Source organism: Aulonocara stuartgranti, assembly GCF_965226115.1.
Source record: "Aulonocara stuartgranti genome assembly, chromosome: 7".
NCBI lineage: Eukaryota > Metazoa > Chordata > Actinopteri > Cichliformes > Cichlidae > Aulonocara > Aulonocara stuartgranti.
Genome location: NC_138945.1, coordinates 51,870,307 through 51,886,862, shown reverse-complemented (window position 1 = coordinate 51,886,862; position 16,556 = coordinate 51,870,307). Strand labels below are relative to the sequence as shown.

The 16,556-nt window shown below is 39.5% G+C and overlaps 1 protein-coding gene across 3 annotated transcripts in view; it reads left to right on the top strand.

The window, feature by feature from the left end:
- Positions 1-5,994: 5,994 nt before the first annotated feature.
- tmem117 (transmembrane protein 117) overlaps positions 5,995-16,556 on the top strand; it is a 46,625-nt gene continuing 36,063 nt past the window's right edge. The window contains exons 1-2 of one of the 3 annotated variants that reach the window (XM_082539769.1): positions 5,995-6,425; positions 7,871-8,178. In XM_082539769.1, the coding sequence (XP_082395895.1) occupies positions 7,899-8,178 (280 nt within the window). In that variant the 5' untranslated portion in view covers positions 5,995-6,425; positions 7,871-7,898. Of the gene's footprint in view, positions 6,426-6,521; positions 6,603-7,227; positions 7,508-7,870; positions 8,179-16,556 lie in introns of those variants that run through there. The other 2 variants (XM_082539768.1, XM_082539770.1) reach the window with 2 other exon arrangements.

Genomic DNA, 16,556 nt, shown 5'->3' with positions numbered 1-16,556 from the left:
GGCAGTTGGTCTTGTAATCGGAAGGTTGCCGGTTCGAGGCCCAGCTTGGACAGTCGTTGTGACCTTGGGCAAGACCCTTCGTCTACTGGTGATGGCCAGAGGGGCCGATGGCGCGATATGGCAGCCTCGCTTCTGTCAGTCTGCCCCAGGGCAGCTGTGGCTACAACTGTAGCTTGCCTCCACCAGTGTGTGAATGTGAGAGTGAATGAATAGTGGAATTGTACAGCGCTTTAAGGTTCTTGAAAAGCGCTATATAAATGCAATCCATTATTGTCATTGTACATGTAAATGAAATTACGGAATTAAATAATGATTTCAGCTTAGAGCTGGGCGATATGAGATTTTTTCATATCACGATATGTTTTTTTCATTTCAGGCGATAACGATATCTATCACGATATAAGCCAAATAACTATATTTGTAAGATTTAAATGTGCCGTTGCTCACAAGTAAAATGTGAAATAATCAGCAGCTTGTTTTTATTTAAATCTTTATTTCCCATAATAAGTTCAACAGGGTAGATGTACTTAAGGAACATGAGACTTTTCAGATAAATAAAGGCAAATATTGCAAACTACACAAAAGGCAGCCGCTAAAGCGTTTAAGTTTCAAAATAGAACAAACGAAACAGACTAAATTGTCAATTCCACTTAGAAACAAAATATTAATTCTAAAAATAAATCTTAGTTTGTTTTACAGAAGAACAGACAAAACTGACTAACTTTTGTCAATATCAAATAAACTGAGAACTAAAAGGAAATTCTCAATCTCTCCTTGTTGTATAGCTGAGCTTTTCAAACAGTTTTAACAGTTACTTTAGTCTGACAAAAGCCGAATGACGAATTAGCGCTTCCAGTCAGAGACTGAGGCTACGTCCACACGTACACGGGTGTTTTTGAAAACGGAGATTTTCCGTTTTCGTTTTAAAAAATAATCCCGTCCACACATAAAGGCAGAAATGAAGGAAAACGCTGCTATGAACATGCCAAAGCAGCAGGTGGCGCTAGATTCCTAACCGTGCAGAAATGTTGGCCAATCAGAAGTCTAGAAGCCTCGGTGGGAAAAAGTAAACAAAGCTGGGGCATAGAAGCAGAACCGAGTCGTATGTGTGGAGGGACAGTAACTGTGTGTATATGTAAGCATTTAAACACTGCAGAGAGTAGAATTAACAGTAACAGTATTGTAGAAATTCATTTCACCGAAACAATAACGTGGCGCACAGTGTGACGCATGCACCAGTTTATTGTATTTCCAGACTTGCTTTCGGCACAATTTACAGTGCACGCTACTCTGTTTTTTGTCAGACTTGAAATAGCCGAAATACCTTCACACTACGGAACTTCTATGGCTCTTCCGTTTGACAATCTCTCCGGCATTGGAACCATCATCTGTTTTCTCTTCGGTCACGCTCGGTTGATTTTTCTAGTCGGCACACTCATTTCCTCCATTACTCGCTGGCTGCTTCCCAAACAAACACACGTGAGGCTTGGCACTTGTGCTGCACGTAACAAGTCACGCGACGTGACGCTGCGGCTGTGATTGGTTCGGCTCTGCGCTACTTAATTTGGATTGGCTGACCTTTTTTTTTTTTTTAAGAGGACAAGAGCGGCGAGGTCTATCGCGATAGCTTAATTTCTCTATCGAGTAAAAGTTATATCGCGATACATATCGTTATCGTTCTATCGCCCAGCTCTATTTCAGCTCTATAAATTTAGAAGTAGTATTTTTCAGCATTGATTTTTTTGTTACTACAAATACAACAGTACAAATCCTTCTACTACACCTCTTCCAGAAGCTGAACTTAGAGCTTCTTTGAAAACAAAGGAGAAAGTGCAAGTGTTTGAATGTAAAAGTAAAAGCACTAGCAGCAAACCTCTGTAAAATGTGTTTAGCTCTTATTAGTATCATTGCTTTAAATCATTTTTTTTGCAATTACTCTGATATATACACTATTGTTGAATCCCAGGATACTATTGGTGAGATGTTTTCATATTCATAATGGAAATAATAATGAAAAATAATAGTGACATTAAGTTAATGTGCTACCTTGCTGCACTTGTCCCTCTTATCTAGTAAAAACAGAGCTTCCTTCCTCTGACCTTTTTTTTTTTTTTTTTTAGAAATATCTTTGCTGGTATAAAAAAGTCAAAATATATCTTGTATTTCACATTTTCACATGTGTTCATATGAGCATGGATGAAACGGGACATTTTCTTACACAGGGAACTAAAGGGGACCAGGCTTTGGGCAAGCACAGCAGCAGTACTCATATGCACACACCATTTTAAAATAAGACAATTACTTAGTCTCTTAGAAAAGTCAAAATACAAAAGTTTAGAATTGCCAATTAACCTAAAACCAAGCCTTTGGACTATCAGGGGAAGCCAGAGTATTGTGTAAGAATTCAAACAAGCACAGGGACAACATGCAAGCTTCACACAGACAAGCCAACACAAAGAAACAGACATTCATAGCACCAGGCACCAGCCACTGAAAAGAGTCAAGAGAGTCCTGGGTTTGAATCAACCAGCTGGCTGGCGCCCTTCTGTGTGGAAAATTCACGGTCTCCCTGTGCTGCTTGTGTTTTCTCGAGGTACTCCAGCTTTGTCTCTCATACAAAACACATTCATGTTCGGCTGACTGGCAATTCTAAATTGACTGTAGGTGTGAATATAAGTGTGAATGGTTGTCTGTGTAAATGTCGTAGCCCTGGTGACCTGACTAGAGGAAAACTCACCTCTCACTCTGACTCTACTGGTGGGTTTTCAGCCTATCCCCACCCCCACCCCTGTGGCTTTCTTCATTTCTTGTTTATATGTGTTCTTTGGTGATTACATATAAGTCTGTTTTTTCAGTGTTTGAAAACAGACAAAAACATTCTGTACAAGGTAATAGATCTTAAAAGAACCTCACATTGGGACTCTGGACAAGGAAAACTGAAAACACTGTGGGTTTATTCCCATGGCTTATGTGATGCTAAAAGTCTATCCAGTTTACCACTTTCTGCCCAGCAGCGTGATTAATGTGTGAGACCTGTCCCAACATTCACAACACAGAAGGCAATCATATCCACAGCTTACCATGCTATTTCTTTTACAGTTTAAGGGTTAGTACTTAAGTTTCTTATTGCTTGTGTTTCTTAAAGGTGATATTTGGCTATTGAAGAAGCAGGTGTGCTTTCAGTTTCAATTTCTAGAAGACTGCATGCGATTTGTATTTTCACCAACATGCTGTTTTCTGTGCTAAATATACCTTTGGCTGTAGTGGCAAAGGAGCTTAAATTCTACTGCATTGGAGTCCAAAATAACTTTGGCTTATCCAGATGTGGCTTTGCATACTATTTTTATTTTCATCAACACTGCACACTGGTAGAGTGCATCGCTAATCCTGCGTAACATTTGAAGATTTTCTGTTTCTTTTCACTTATTAAAAACAAAAGGATTCTGTAATACATAGAGTGCCTAAAGTTTTATATGTGAATTCATAGACTATACTATGCTGACAAGGGACACATTTCTACACAAGTTTATGTTAAATGAAAAAGCCAAGAAGAAAGGGTATAAGGATACTCTTTCGCATGTGTATTGGTCTTGGTATGTTGAGATGCCAGAAACCCACAAAGAAGAGCATCATATATATGCATATTCATGCTAACAGTTCTGGTTTATTTATGGGATATTTTAATGATATTCTATTATTGGGTATTTAAATTAAAGGGATAATAAAATAATAATGAATGCTTTACTCCACTATATGTGTATGGTATCTGCTTTTATAATGTAATAAGTTCCAAGAAATAAAGTCAACTTGTTTTCTGGTTTAAATTCAGCTATTTTCTTCAAGAAAAGAAAAAATAAAGCACTGATTGTATTTAATTATGGCTTAAGATGAATATTAATATAAAGATCAATATTCATTCATCTTTCATTTTTTTACATTTTATTCAGTTTTTCCACATCTCTGATCTGTCATACCAAGCCACGGGCTTCCTGCCTCTGGTCTCCTCTTTAAATAAATAAATGAGCCCCATGGCAGCAAATTCCCTTCTCAGCTTTGCGTCAAGTATGACACACAGTAGCACAGGAAGTGATTTGGAACCCCCCCCCCCCCTTTTTTTTTCTTTTTACAAAATAAACAGATTCTAGTGTGGCTGATGAAACCTGTGCTCTGTTACTAGTACATTTATGTGAAACAAAATAATTTACCAATGGTATTAAGCAAATTGTTTACTGAGCTCTGGTCCACTGATTGAGATGGGCTCATCTTCAACCATTCAAATCAAATCAAATCAAATCAAATCACTTTTATTGTCACATCACATGTGCAGGCACATTCTTCGATGTGATGTAGATTTCAGAACATATAAATGAGTGTAAGTGTCTGATTTGCCATTATTGTGACCAGAGATGGGCAGTAACGCATTACTGTAATCTGATTACTTTTTCAAGTAACGAGTAAAGTAAGGGATTACTATTGCAAAAACGGTAATTAGATTACCGTTACTTTCCCGTAGGAACGCTGCGTTACTAAAACCCTGATTTTTTGGAGAATGTCTCACCACAGTGATTAGACAGTGACATAAGCGAGTGCGCCGTTAGTGACAACAGCTGTGTGCAGATCAACAATGGATCACATATCAATTGTGGGAGAGAGTATGAGCGTGCAGCGTTTAAAGCGTGGAAGTACTGACCTTACTTTGAGTTTGATTCCATAAAAAGTGACAAAAACATTAGCGTCCACCGTGCGTGGGAAGAAAACTTCTTTTTACAGCGAAAAAACCCCTAAACTTCCAAGCAAGCACCGAGTGTGCAACGACGTAATGGGAAACTCACAGAGAAACTCGCGGATTCTTCAACTGACCGCGGCACACCTGCACCAGGGTAAACCTCCGCCTACCGCAGTCCTGCTTTACAGGTGAAAATAGAGCAACAGGACCGCTGAGTCTTTGACTTTATTTATTTTCTGCTGTGTTTTACTTGCATCTATTTGAAAGACTGAGTGTAAACACAAAAAATATGTTATTTTATGTGCTGGAACGTGCAGAAAATAGGTTTAAATGTTAAACTAATTTATTCAAGTCAGAGAATGTTGCATATAATTAAATTTTTGCTTGATGCATAAAGTTAAAAGATTAAAACTGATAAAACAAGTTAAAAAAATAGACTTTTCCATTTGATTACATTTTGTATGATGGATTATGCAGAAAAAGTAGAATTGGGCTGAAAGATCTATCGCTTTATCACCTCTTCAGGTTGTAAATCGTGTTTTTTAAAAGTAACTAAGTAATTAATTACTTTTGAAAATAAGTAATCAGTAAAGTAACGGGATTACTTTTTGAGGAAGTAATCAGTAATTAGTTACTGATTACTTTTTTCAAGTAACTTGACCAACACTGATTGTGACTAAACAAATGAATGATCACTGGCAAATTGCACCTCGTTCCAGTGTCCAGGTAGGATAGACTATTCCCCTGATATGATGAGTTTAGATAATGTGGATAATTTTATCGGATATTCTGGTTGAAGATGAAAGACCGTTGACACTCAACTCTTCAACATAAACCAGGACGATTACAGTCACTGTGGAAGTTTGTTTCTGGCACTGAAAAAAAAAGCTGGGATCTCAAAGTTTTGAATTAATAATTCAAAATTTAGAGGAAATAACTCCAAATTTCGAGTTAGGTATCCCAAAGTTTTGAGTTAATAAGTTAAAGATTTGCGTTATTATCGAGTTATGGGTGACAGTTTTTTTTCCAGAAGCGGAAAAAATCTTCCTCAGAAAAATCCTCATAGAAATCTGGTAGTTTCTAATGATGTTTAATGGGTTAAGTTCAAGTAACTTGAAAAATAAAGGAAAACAACATCTAATCCGTTAATATTAGAGGTTCGTCCTTGGCCTGTTGTGATACATATATTGGTATACTTATAGATTCCTCAAGTCTTACTTGTGTTATGGATGTCGCTATCATTTTATTTTGAAACACGTGAGCGGAAGTCGTGTATTTGTATTGGCTCTGACTTTGGCGCTAGTGAATCAACGTGTTGGCTACATTGCGTTGCACTGATGCTGCGCTTGCTGTGTGGATTCAGCCTCCTCCATCCTTGCTACAGCGGCGGTAGAAGCGTCCTACTTACTACCCAGAAACCGCACCTCACGGCGGGGACTCAGTGACGAAGCACCGCCCGCTTAATAGCCGCTCCGCCCGGCGTATGGACAGTCCGGCACAATGACAGAGGATTTGTGGGTGCCTCTGTCGTATACCAACAACAACAGGTCGCATGGATAATCCCACTTCAGCCCTGTCGTATCATCTCCTGTTTAGGATGATTAGAGCGCCGCTGCCGGCTTGATGTGGCCGGAGAGCAGAGCGGGAGCGGGGCTTCTCGTCCTGGACATCGACTGAGAGATAAAACGGCGTGGAGCAGGTGTGTAAAATCGTGTTGACTTTACCCACTGCACATGCACAAATGAGAAAAAGCGACGTGCATGCAGGTAACTTGCACGGATTTTGGCTGTCCCACATCTCACTCGGTGTACCCTACATTCAGATAAGAAGGAACCAAAATGGTCAAGCTTGTTGTGATATCTCATAATTATATAAGGTCAGTGATGTGACATTTGGCGTCGTTAGAAGGGAGATTGGTGCGATCACGCACTAATGCCCTGAACACGATAGTCCATTCAGAAATTGCCAGAAGTGCCTCAAATAGAGAGGCCATTTGGAGTATTTCCTGCAGCACTTAGACTGCTCTGCTCTGATCAGTGCAAATCTAATCTTTATGCTTTAGAGGGAGTTCAGGTCCCGAAACATCAGTTGATCTCTTCATTACTCATCGTGGTTATCTAGGGTATAGCCCACCCACCCACCTTCAGATAAACTTATCCCGGCACAGTTTGTTCTTTTTTGGGTGCTAAGTCCCACTTAACTCATGTTTTGGGACTCTCTGGTCACAAGTTGCTAGCCACAGAATGGGAGCAGGTCCCTGGTCACACTAAAAGTCTGCCTTCTCCTCCTGCTCGTCTTCCTCTAAATGCTTGCAGTTTGATAAAGAAAGCAAACTAAATCTGCATTTTACCTCATCAGCCTACTATCACCCAAGGTGGCAGCATCATGACAAGACAAACATGATGCTGGTGAAATTTAATAGCCAGGTCTATTTTTGAAGCCATTACATAATTCCTTCTTCCCCCTCCATGCCCTGTTTTAGGGAAGGTATGAAAGCAGGCAGAAGTTCAGCCCAGCAAAGTCAGACGGTTCAAAGAGGTAGAGAGCGATGGAGTAAAGAAAGAGTGGAGTTCATGGGTGAATAATGATTAAAAATACAGGAGGGACGGGGTGTCTGCAGGTTACTCATGCACTGCTTGGCTGGTGTTGCCGGGGAAAGCCTCACTGTAATGCTGGAACAGTTTTTTTTAAGAAGAGCGCAGAGCAGACGGGCTGAAAGGAGACGAGCCAGCGATTTATAGCTAATAGATATATAGTACTTCAAGAGTCCACCACTTCCAGGTATGACACGTGATTCACCGGCACAAGAGGACACTTGAGTGGATTGATCGTCCACTTTATGTTATTTTTCTCTCCTTTAAATCGATTACAGGATATAGGCTGTTTGCTAATTTACAGCTGAGTGATAATATTAGGACTGATTGGAAACTCTGGTTTTGTGTTAAGAAATCTGTGTGCGTTATTGGAGGTGCTGCTCTATCTGAGCCGGGTCTGAATTGAGCATGATCCTAATCCATTATCTTTAGTGATATTCCAACCACTAATCTGTGTCTGAGGGGTGCGTTTGCTCTAATCTGCCTGGCTGGTAATGTAATCTGACTAAAAGAAGCACTTTCTCTCTCTCTCTCTCTCTCTGACTCCCAGGTGTAGTGTGGCTGGAGGGCTTAGCAAGATGGAAATAGATGCCCTTTTTCGCTACTATTTCCAGCACCCGTGGTCCCGTCTCATTGTGGCGTACCTCGTCACCTTTTTTAACTTCCTAATTTTCGCCGAGGACCCCATCTCTCACAGTCAGACAGAGGCCCATATGATTGTGGTGGGGAACTGTTTCTCTTTCCTCTTCAACAAGTACCCAGGCCTCGGGTGGAACATCCTGAAAGTAATTGGCTGGATACTGGCCATTATCACTGGCCTGTTAGCCGGGAAGTTTATATTTCACCGCCAGCTCTTTGGTAAGTCATGCACACAATAATGCAGTGGAATGTGCAGAGTAATGTCTTTTCTGTCTGAGGGAACTCCCCCCACCACCCCCATTGATGTTCTTGTTGTTGCTATTCATCGGGGAGAAGCACGTTTATACTCCTGCTCTGCTTTTTTTTTGTCAATGGGAACGTAATTAAAGAGATTGTTAATTATTTTCTTTGTTGAAATCGCTGCTGATTCATCTTTTCATTGCGGCAACTAGATGTACACTGAAATTCTATATGAGGACTTGCATTCCTTCAACAGATTTGTGACTAGAGGTGTTTAGAAATGTCTCAGTAGAAAAAGTGCAGATGGAAATAATATTAGAAGATTACCTCAGAGACTTAACGTTGGACTCACAAGCACACTCCTGTATTCATGGCAGACACCCAAGCAATAAACAAAATTTCCCTTATTTCTTCCTCTAATTATTCCAAAATATAAAATGAAGAGTGTCTGCTAAAGTTTGTGTATGCAGTGATCTTTTTGTATGTGTTTCTTTATACATTGCTGTGCAATAGTCCTGAGCTTTCTCTCGTTTTAATGTATTTTTGCTGTTGCGGAGCCAGATGTTCTTGTAATGTTTTTTTTAACCTGCTCTTGAGAAATATTTCTCCAGGCTTTCTGAAGGTCTGTGAAAGTTTTTCTTTGAACATTCGTTTGCTTTTTTATTTTAATTTTCAGTCCTCATAGCTGACCACTTTCAAATGCTTTTTGTTGTTGGTTTGTTAAGTGACTTAACAGGATGATTTATAGGTCAGTGTTATGTATTTACACATAACAGACAATTTAGCAACTTCTACATTTTAAACTGTATTTATTATGTGTTTATACTTTTATATTTATTTATTTTAGCTTGATAGGCATACAATTTATGTACCAATAAGGTGATTCCCAAAGAGATACTAGTCGAAAATCTGGTGTTGCATAAGCAAGCATGTTGTGCAATGTGCCCTTAAACATCTACAGTAGATCAACAGTATCTGAAGGCATTGTCCTTAAGAAATATAATAAAGTACCAGCAAAGACTTGACACAGAACCTGAGTGAAGCATTTCGCTGTTCAGTTGATCCGTCTGCTGTTCACTGAAGCCTCGTCAGAAATGGTCTCAATGGTTGTGAAGACGTCTTTCTTAAGGAAGGGAAACGGGGAGAAAAAGGCTGAGGTGTGCCAGCTACACAAGAACTGAACTGTGAAAAAAGTGGCAATCGGTCTTAAAAAGTGATGAACTTAAAACTTTGAGATTTTAAAGCCTGAAGTATTTGGTTCAAATTGTCATCGATATGCATGGAAAAGATCAAGAGGGAGGTACAACAGTGAGTGTTCAAAGCCATCTGTAAAGCACGGTGGAGGCTCTGTCATGGTCTGGGACTGCATTTAAGCCAGTGGTGTTGGGGACATTGTGAATACAGAAGAGTATGATCTTTTTGGTTCATCTTGCTGATTCATCTGAAAAGCATCTGATTGGTATCAGTTTCGTGTTTCAGGACACCAATGATCTCAAACACACTACCAAAGCAGTAATGTCATACGTGGACAGAAAAAAAAAAACACAGTGCGACACCATCAGTCATCGACTGGCTTTCCCACAGCCTGGGCCTCAGCATTATTGACGCAGTATAAGAACAGAACAGAAAGCAGCCAACACCCAAAGAACAGCTTTGACTGATCTTCAAAAATCCTGATGAACTATTCCTAAAGACTACTTAAAGAAATGTCAAGAAAACTTGCTTAAGAGAGCTTACACTGTGTTGAAGAATACAGGTGGTCATATAGTAAAGACTTTCAATCATTTTACAATTTTTCCTTTTCTATATCATAGTTGTATGTATGTTTATATGTTTCAATAAATCACTTCCTCTATTTATCACTTCTCTAGGATAATACTGTACAATGAATTGAGGGGTGGATAGAGACTTTTGCACAGTGCTTTAGCACTTCGCTTTTAACATTCTTGCTAACAAGAGATGGTTGTAGTGAAATAATATTAACTGCAGCATGTCGTATTAACAAAAGTGCAATGAAAGCTTCCCAAAAAATGTTACACCAAACAGAACAATGGTGAGAGTGCGAGAGACTGAAGAAAGAGTAAGAACCTGACAGGAAAGCATCATCATCAGAGCTTTTTAGCTAAGTTTACAGTCAACTAAAATTTATTGTAAACAACCAAAGAGAAGCTGTTGGAGTAATCAGTATGAAATGCTTCCAAACTGCTGGCGTTCAGCTGTTAGCCTCCTCCATGCTGTATTAGCTTTACCAGTAGCAGCTGGTGCACTGCTGTGTGGTATAATAAACAGAGAGCAACATGGAAGTGAATTCAATAGATTAGCTTTATATATATCAGCAAATTGTCACAATATCCGATCCAGCCTTTTGAGTCAGGATAGGACTGATAACTGACCCAAATCAATTTTCTTTTCCCCCCCACAGATGCAGTAGTTGTTCTCAAAATCTGTATTCAGATTTTGATGTGTGATATCAGTAAAGTTCCCTGTTTAATAGAGCTGTTTTACTAGAACAGGGCTGTAGTTTTTCATGCCAGTCAAACTGTCTCAAGTGAAAGACTAAGGGTTTGTCACTGCAAGAAAGTTCAGGTGGTGTCGGCATACGAATGCATTAACACTAATGAAGGCTTTGTTCAAATATGATAGACTATAATAGCAGAACTCTTTATGTTGTTACTTCGAGCTGTGTTTTTCCTGCTGTGACAGGTTGAGAAGCTCTGCAGCGGAACATGTTAGTCAGCTCTCACACCTCTTTGATACATTTCCTCTTCTTTTTCACCAACCTGGCTTTTTTTTCATCTGTTCGTATGACACTTGTATCACTCTGTTGCTCGCTCGGCTTCCTCCTAGTCACTCTCCTTTATAACGGCTGTGACTCCATTGTCATCCTCCCTTCACTTTTATGAACTGCGCAGTGCTTCCAGTTGAACTCACGCGTTTCATTTCCTGCTCACTTCACAAGTCACTTAGTGCCGGATATTATTGGGCACGCTGGTTTATCTTCTTGGATGAACCGTTACCGACTATAATTAGACGGCACAGAGTGGTGGCGGGTGCTCGAAGTGATCATCTTCTCTGAACATAAATAGAAAACTGAGAGTCCATGATGACATGACAGTTTCAGCAAATGCAGAGTCCTTCCTATAAGACGGGAAGTGGAGCAAGTGGGGAGTTATTAGATCTAGTAATAGCAAAATTGTCTCTTCACTTGCAATCACTGAATAAATTGGAGGGTTTTTATACTTAGAGTCTAATGTTTTTTTTTTCTTTCTTTTGGGTCAGGACTCCATTACTAGACTGAGAAAATAAAAAGGTAATTTGATATGATTTAAATAAATGTTTGTCTGAAATAGAACATGTAATATTTATTCATTGCAAAATATAAAATATCATATATAGTATATAATACATATAATAATTGCATTTTTAAAGCCTTAACAAAAGGCCTTAACATGATGCGTAAATTTACATATTTTGGATTTTCTGGGCTCATCTATCATTGGTGGGTATAAATGCCCATATCTAAATAAATGCAAGTTTTGTTATAGGAAGTTGGGTTGCTGCAACTACTTCTTGATCAGCCACAGTGATGTGTTCACGGTGAAAAGATAAAAGAATGGATTTTCATTTGGTTTAAGATGATAAAACTAGCTAGCTTATTGCTCAGAGGTTCTAAATTATAGCTTAGTGTCACTGTGCGCTTGCGTGTATAGACCATCAACAATGTGGCAAATTAAACCCCTTTCAGACGTGTGTACTCACTAGGCTGTGAAATGACCACTGATCACTACAACCTCATACACACTTTCAGTACAACAAGTCTGAACTGCATGGAGTTGCATTAACGAATAGACACCCATCAAGAGTACTGACTAATTGACTCACATAGGCAATGCTTACATGTGTGAGACATGAGACTGTAGAGCACCTACCCAAGAAGTGGCACTTTAGTCCCTACTCTGATCATCACATTAGGGTTAAGATGAAATATTTCTTTCTTTGTTTTGTTTTTTTCACGGTTTCATTTTCATCTTCTGGGGTATTTCTTGTTGTCTATCTCTCTCTCTATATATATATATCTATTGTACCAGTATCCAGTATCGGTTGACTTGAGGTGTTTTATGTTGTAAGGTAAAGACCCTGCATTATTACATATCACAAACCCTATGAGCAAGCACTTGGTGACAATGGGAAGGAAAAACTCCCTTTTAACAGGAAGAACACTCAGCCAGAACCAGGGGCTGCCATCTGCTGCGATCGGTGACAAAAGACATGCTGTGAGAGAGAGCCAGAGTTTAAAAGTAACTAATGATTAAATGCAACAAAAGGGTCCAGTGTCACCTGATGCAACCCTAACTATAAGCTTTATCAAAAAGGGAAAATTTAAGCCTAATCTTAAAAGTAGAGAGGGCATCTGTCTCTGGAATCCAAACTGGGAGCTGGTCCCACAGTAGAGAGGCCTGATAGCTGAAGAGTCTTCCAGCCATTCACTTCTGTATGCAAAATCTCATTGCTTTTTCTTTCTTGTTTAATTTTTATTAATCTAAATATCAGTACAACAATTTCAATTTCAAAACATTGTAAAAAGGAGGTTTTAAAATTAATTGTAAATGTGTTCTTTAGGTCCATCTGCAGTACTTATATTGTCCACCAGATTAATAAAGGAAAAAATTTAAAGGGTCTATTCATCCTTCTATCTAACCACATGACCAGTTTGGTCGGGATTAGGAATGGAGGATAAAGTAAATTGTCCTGATTTTTGTTCATCTGCTTGGCTGTATTAAGAAAATCCTTGTGAGTTAGGGAAATACCCACTGACTCTCATCACCAGAGAGTGCCTTCACTTTAACAGACTGGCAAAGCCAGCGTGTTACATTTACTGGATGTAACGGAGGTTAAGTGTCAGACTGCTCCCCAAAACAGCAGATTTTAAAATGTGCGCTGCCATTTCATTACAGTCGGGTTAATCAAATTTTATTCATTGTGCATTTGGCACTCCGAAAGCATTTCCAACGTTCATACAAGACTTCAGTCAGAAAATGTTTAGCAGTTCTAACTTCTTCATCGGAACGAAGTTGCTTTTTAAAAAGTAAGTTTTGTGATATTTTGTTCCCAAACTATTACATGTTTATGCTACAGTATTTTCTTGGTCTGTGATTTTAGTTTGTTATTGGACAATTGCTAAGCAGCATGATGGCGTCACAATATGTCCTGCACAATCAGGTGGCTACAGGCAGCATGATGATGGAAAAGAACCTACAGGGGACTCGGGTGTATCTGTTTGCATACAAATAAATCCACTATATAACTATTTTCATAATTCACATAGTGCTCAAACTGGGATTTGTACATCATTTTAAAATCACATTGACACAAAATATTTTTCCAGTTCTGGAGTGTTGTGGAAGCTCCAGACTCTTGGTGTGTTACACCACCAGCATTTTGTCAGTTCCATGATTCATAATGGTAATGTACAGTAGGTGTGCATGTAGTTCAGTCAGTTTTATGTCAGGTTTTACACTAGGGCCCGGTGGATCTGTATCGGGGTCAATGCAATTGCATTCGCTCTAAGGTATGTAGGAGAGGAGTGCAGCTCATTCATAGCCAGGTGCAACTAATGCACTTCAACAAGCTTCTGAACAGATGGTTTGGACTTCTGTGTGCGGGCGTGTGTGTCTGTAAGTGTGAGAGAGCGGCGATATTTTGCATGCACATGCACGGATGTGTGTTTGTGCGTGTGTCTGAGTGAGGCTGAGAGTTGGAGAGGCGAGATATGCCATGCACAACATTTCAGTGGAGCGGTTATGCAATCACAAACACAGGTAGAGCATAAGAGAAGCACTACAGAAGCAGGCCCACAATAAAATCTATCATCCATTATAAGTCTGCCACACAGGCCCACATGGCCCACTTACTGCTCATCGTGATATCCCCCACTAACATTGTGCAGATATCAGTCTACTATCTCTTCTATCCTCTGATACGTAGGGAGCCAGTGGGAATGCTTCTGGGTAGGAACACAATCCATGCAAAGGTCTGAGCATCTTTAAAAAAAAAAGCACTTTGGAGTGGCAGACTGAAAGTTTTTTTTGTTTTTTCCTGTATCCACATTTAGAAGAGGGTGTCTTCTTGTTCCCTTGAACCAGAGCTAAAGTTCTGACACTGTTTGCAGTTACATGCCTAACTTTATAGAAATGTGTCTCAGGCCTGGAAGCTGACATCGGTTTTGAAAGGTGACACATCCCCTGCATCATTTATAATTTATCATGGCCTAGAAAATGTTTTGCTGTGAATTGCACCCACAGCCTTCCTCTTTTTGTGCGGTATTTGTCACAATATATATATTATGTCCCCTCTCAGAAACTTACAGTTTTTAATCCAGTTGCTGCATAACACTTTATTTGAACTAGTTTTCATTCGTGTTGCTATACGGGTTAGGCATGGGTGCACTGCAGTGTTTCCACAGTGAATAAACGCTCTTTGATGAGTGACTTGTGTGATTTTTAAGTTGACATTTGAGGCTCAAGGAACAACCTATCCTGCTCCATTCAGCCTCTCAAGGCTATGTTTGCTCTCTAATCGAGTGGGTGCTAGCCAATGACTTCTGGTCATTCAAGGCAAGACTGGCTGTCATTACACATTTGTATGAAATCTTGGGTCATACTGGGTTCTCTGGGTTTCATGTCAATGAGTTCCTAATGAAATAATTGTTAGAGCCAGACCCAGTGTTCCAAGTCTCAGTCACGCAAAGCCACGTAACTATATGGGTATAGCTATTATAAATGCCGATACCGATATATGGCTAAATTGCTAATATTAGCCTGTCAGTCGGGCTCTAATAAGTGTGTTACAGGTGAAATAATGTGAAGAAGGAAGATTGTTTTTAAAAAGTACAGCTAAAATTTAACATTTAGTTTAGGTTAGTATAAATGCAGCCGTCTATTTTGTCAATTTTGACTTTGCAGAAAATGACACTGCCCATCTCTTTAATGCTGCCTCAGTGACCATATTAGCATAAAATATTCACCTATTTCTCTCTGAGGCTTTGTGAATTCCAAAAGGCAAAGTGAAGGGTAATGTTAATTCATGTGGAGCACTGTCCTAACTGGATTAGATCCTACTTTGCATGTTATTACAGACACTTACATTCAATCAAGCTATGACTTCTCTTATCCACCTGAATGAGTCATTTAAGGCTCCAGATATTGTGATTAGCTCTTAAAAAATAGTAAGTAATGTGAGAGTTGTCCTCCTATGGTCACAGACGTGTGTGTGTGTGTGTGTGTGTGTGTGTGTGTGTGTGTGTGTGAGAGAGAGAAACTGTGAGATGTGTTGTTGGCTGCTCTGTTGCTGGAGTGCCTCTCATCCCCTTTTCTCTAGTCTTGATGATTGTAGCCTGCAGGATGCCATCTGGGTTCTGTCATGAGTTATTACTGTGGCAAGCAAAGGCTGACATGGCTTATGTACAGCATTATGTGGCCGCAGGTCAAAGTGAACTGAGTCTGTGTAGGAGTCAATGTGTGGGTGGCAGGATAGGAGGCTCTGTGTGTTATATTTATATGTATGTAGCTATGCGATATTTTATTGCCCGTGCATTTGTCTCTTAGATGATGTGCTACAGTCGTGAGCAGGAAGTCTTTCCGAAATAATGAATTGTTGAAGTGAATTTTTGTTGCAGTCAGTTTCCCTGACTTCCCTGTCATTGTAAATTTAGGTGTGAACAAAAATAAATGTGCTACCTTAGGCTCCAGGAAAGGTTAAATGCACACAGGTTTTAAAGCTTGATCACCATCAGCACCTCTCTACGGAATGTTTTTTAGAATCATTGCTTTGGTTCAGTCTCACCATTTTCATGAGAAATTCAGTTAGTGTTTTCCTAGCTCTTGGACATAGCTAAGCGTGTGTCAGCTAAAAACGTAACACAAGTTATTTCCCCAGGATTCTGGCTCTTGCACCTCCTACTACATGACAAGCAGCAGGCGTAGTGGAGAAAAGGAAATCGTATTTGGAAGCGTACCTTTCCTTTATGAGATAATAACATAACCTTTTTGTTGGTTGTGAAGGGAAATTTGCCTTTTATCTTGTGTTGATATACAAACCTCAAAAATTATCTGGAATATCACATGAAACTACAGATCAAGAATTAAAAAATCAAAAACTGACAAGTAATTGAACAGCAGAGGGAGACAAAGACACAAAGAGCAAGCAAACAAAGGAAACCAGCCAAGAGGAAATTGCTTATTTACCTGAAATGTATGACTTCAGAGCCAAGCCATAAATAACAAAACTAGACTTCCACACTGCTTACTGGAACAGGTACAGTGGTACACTGGCCTAGTTGCCAGCTCTCTATGTCTCGG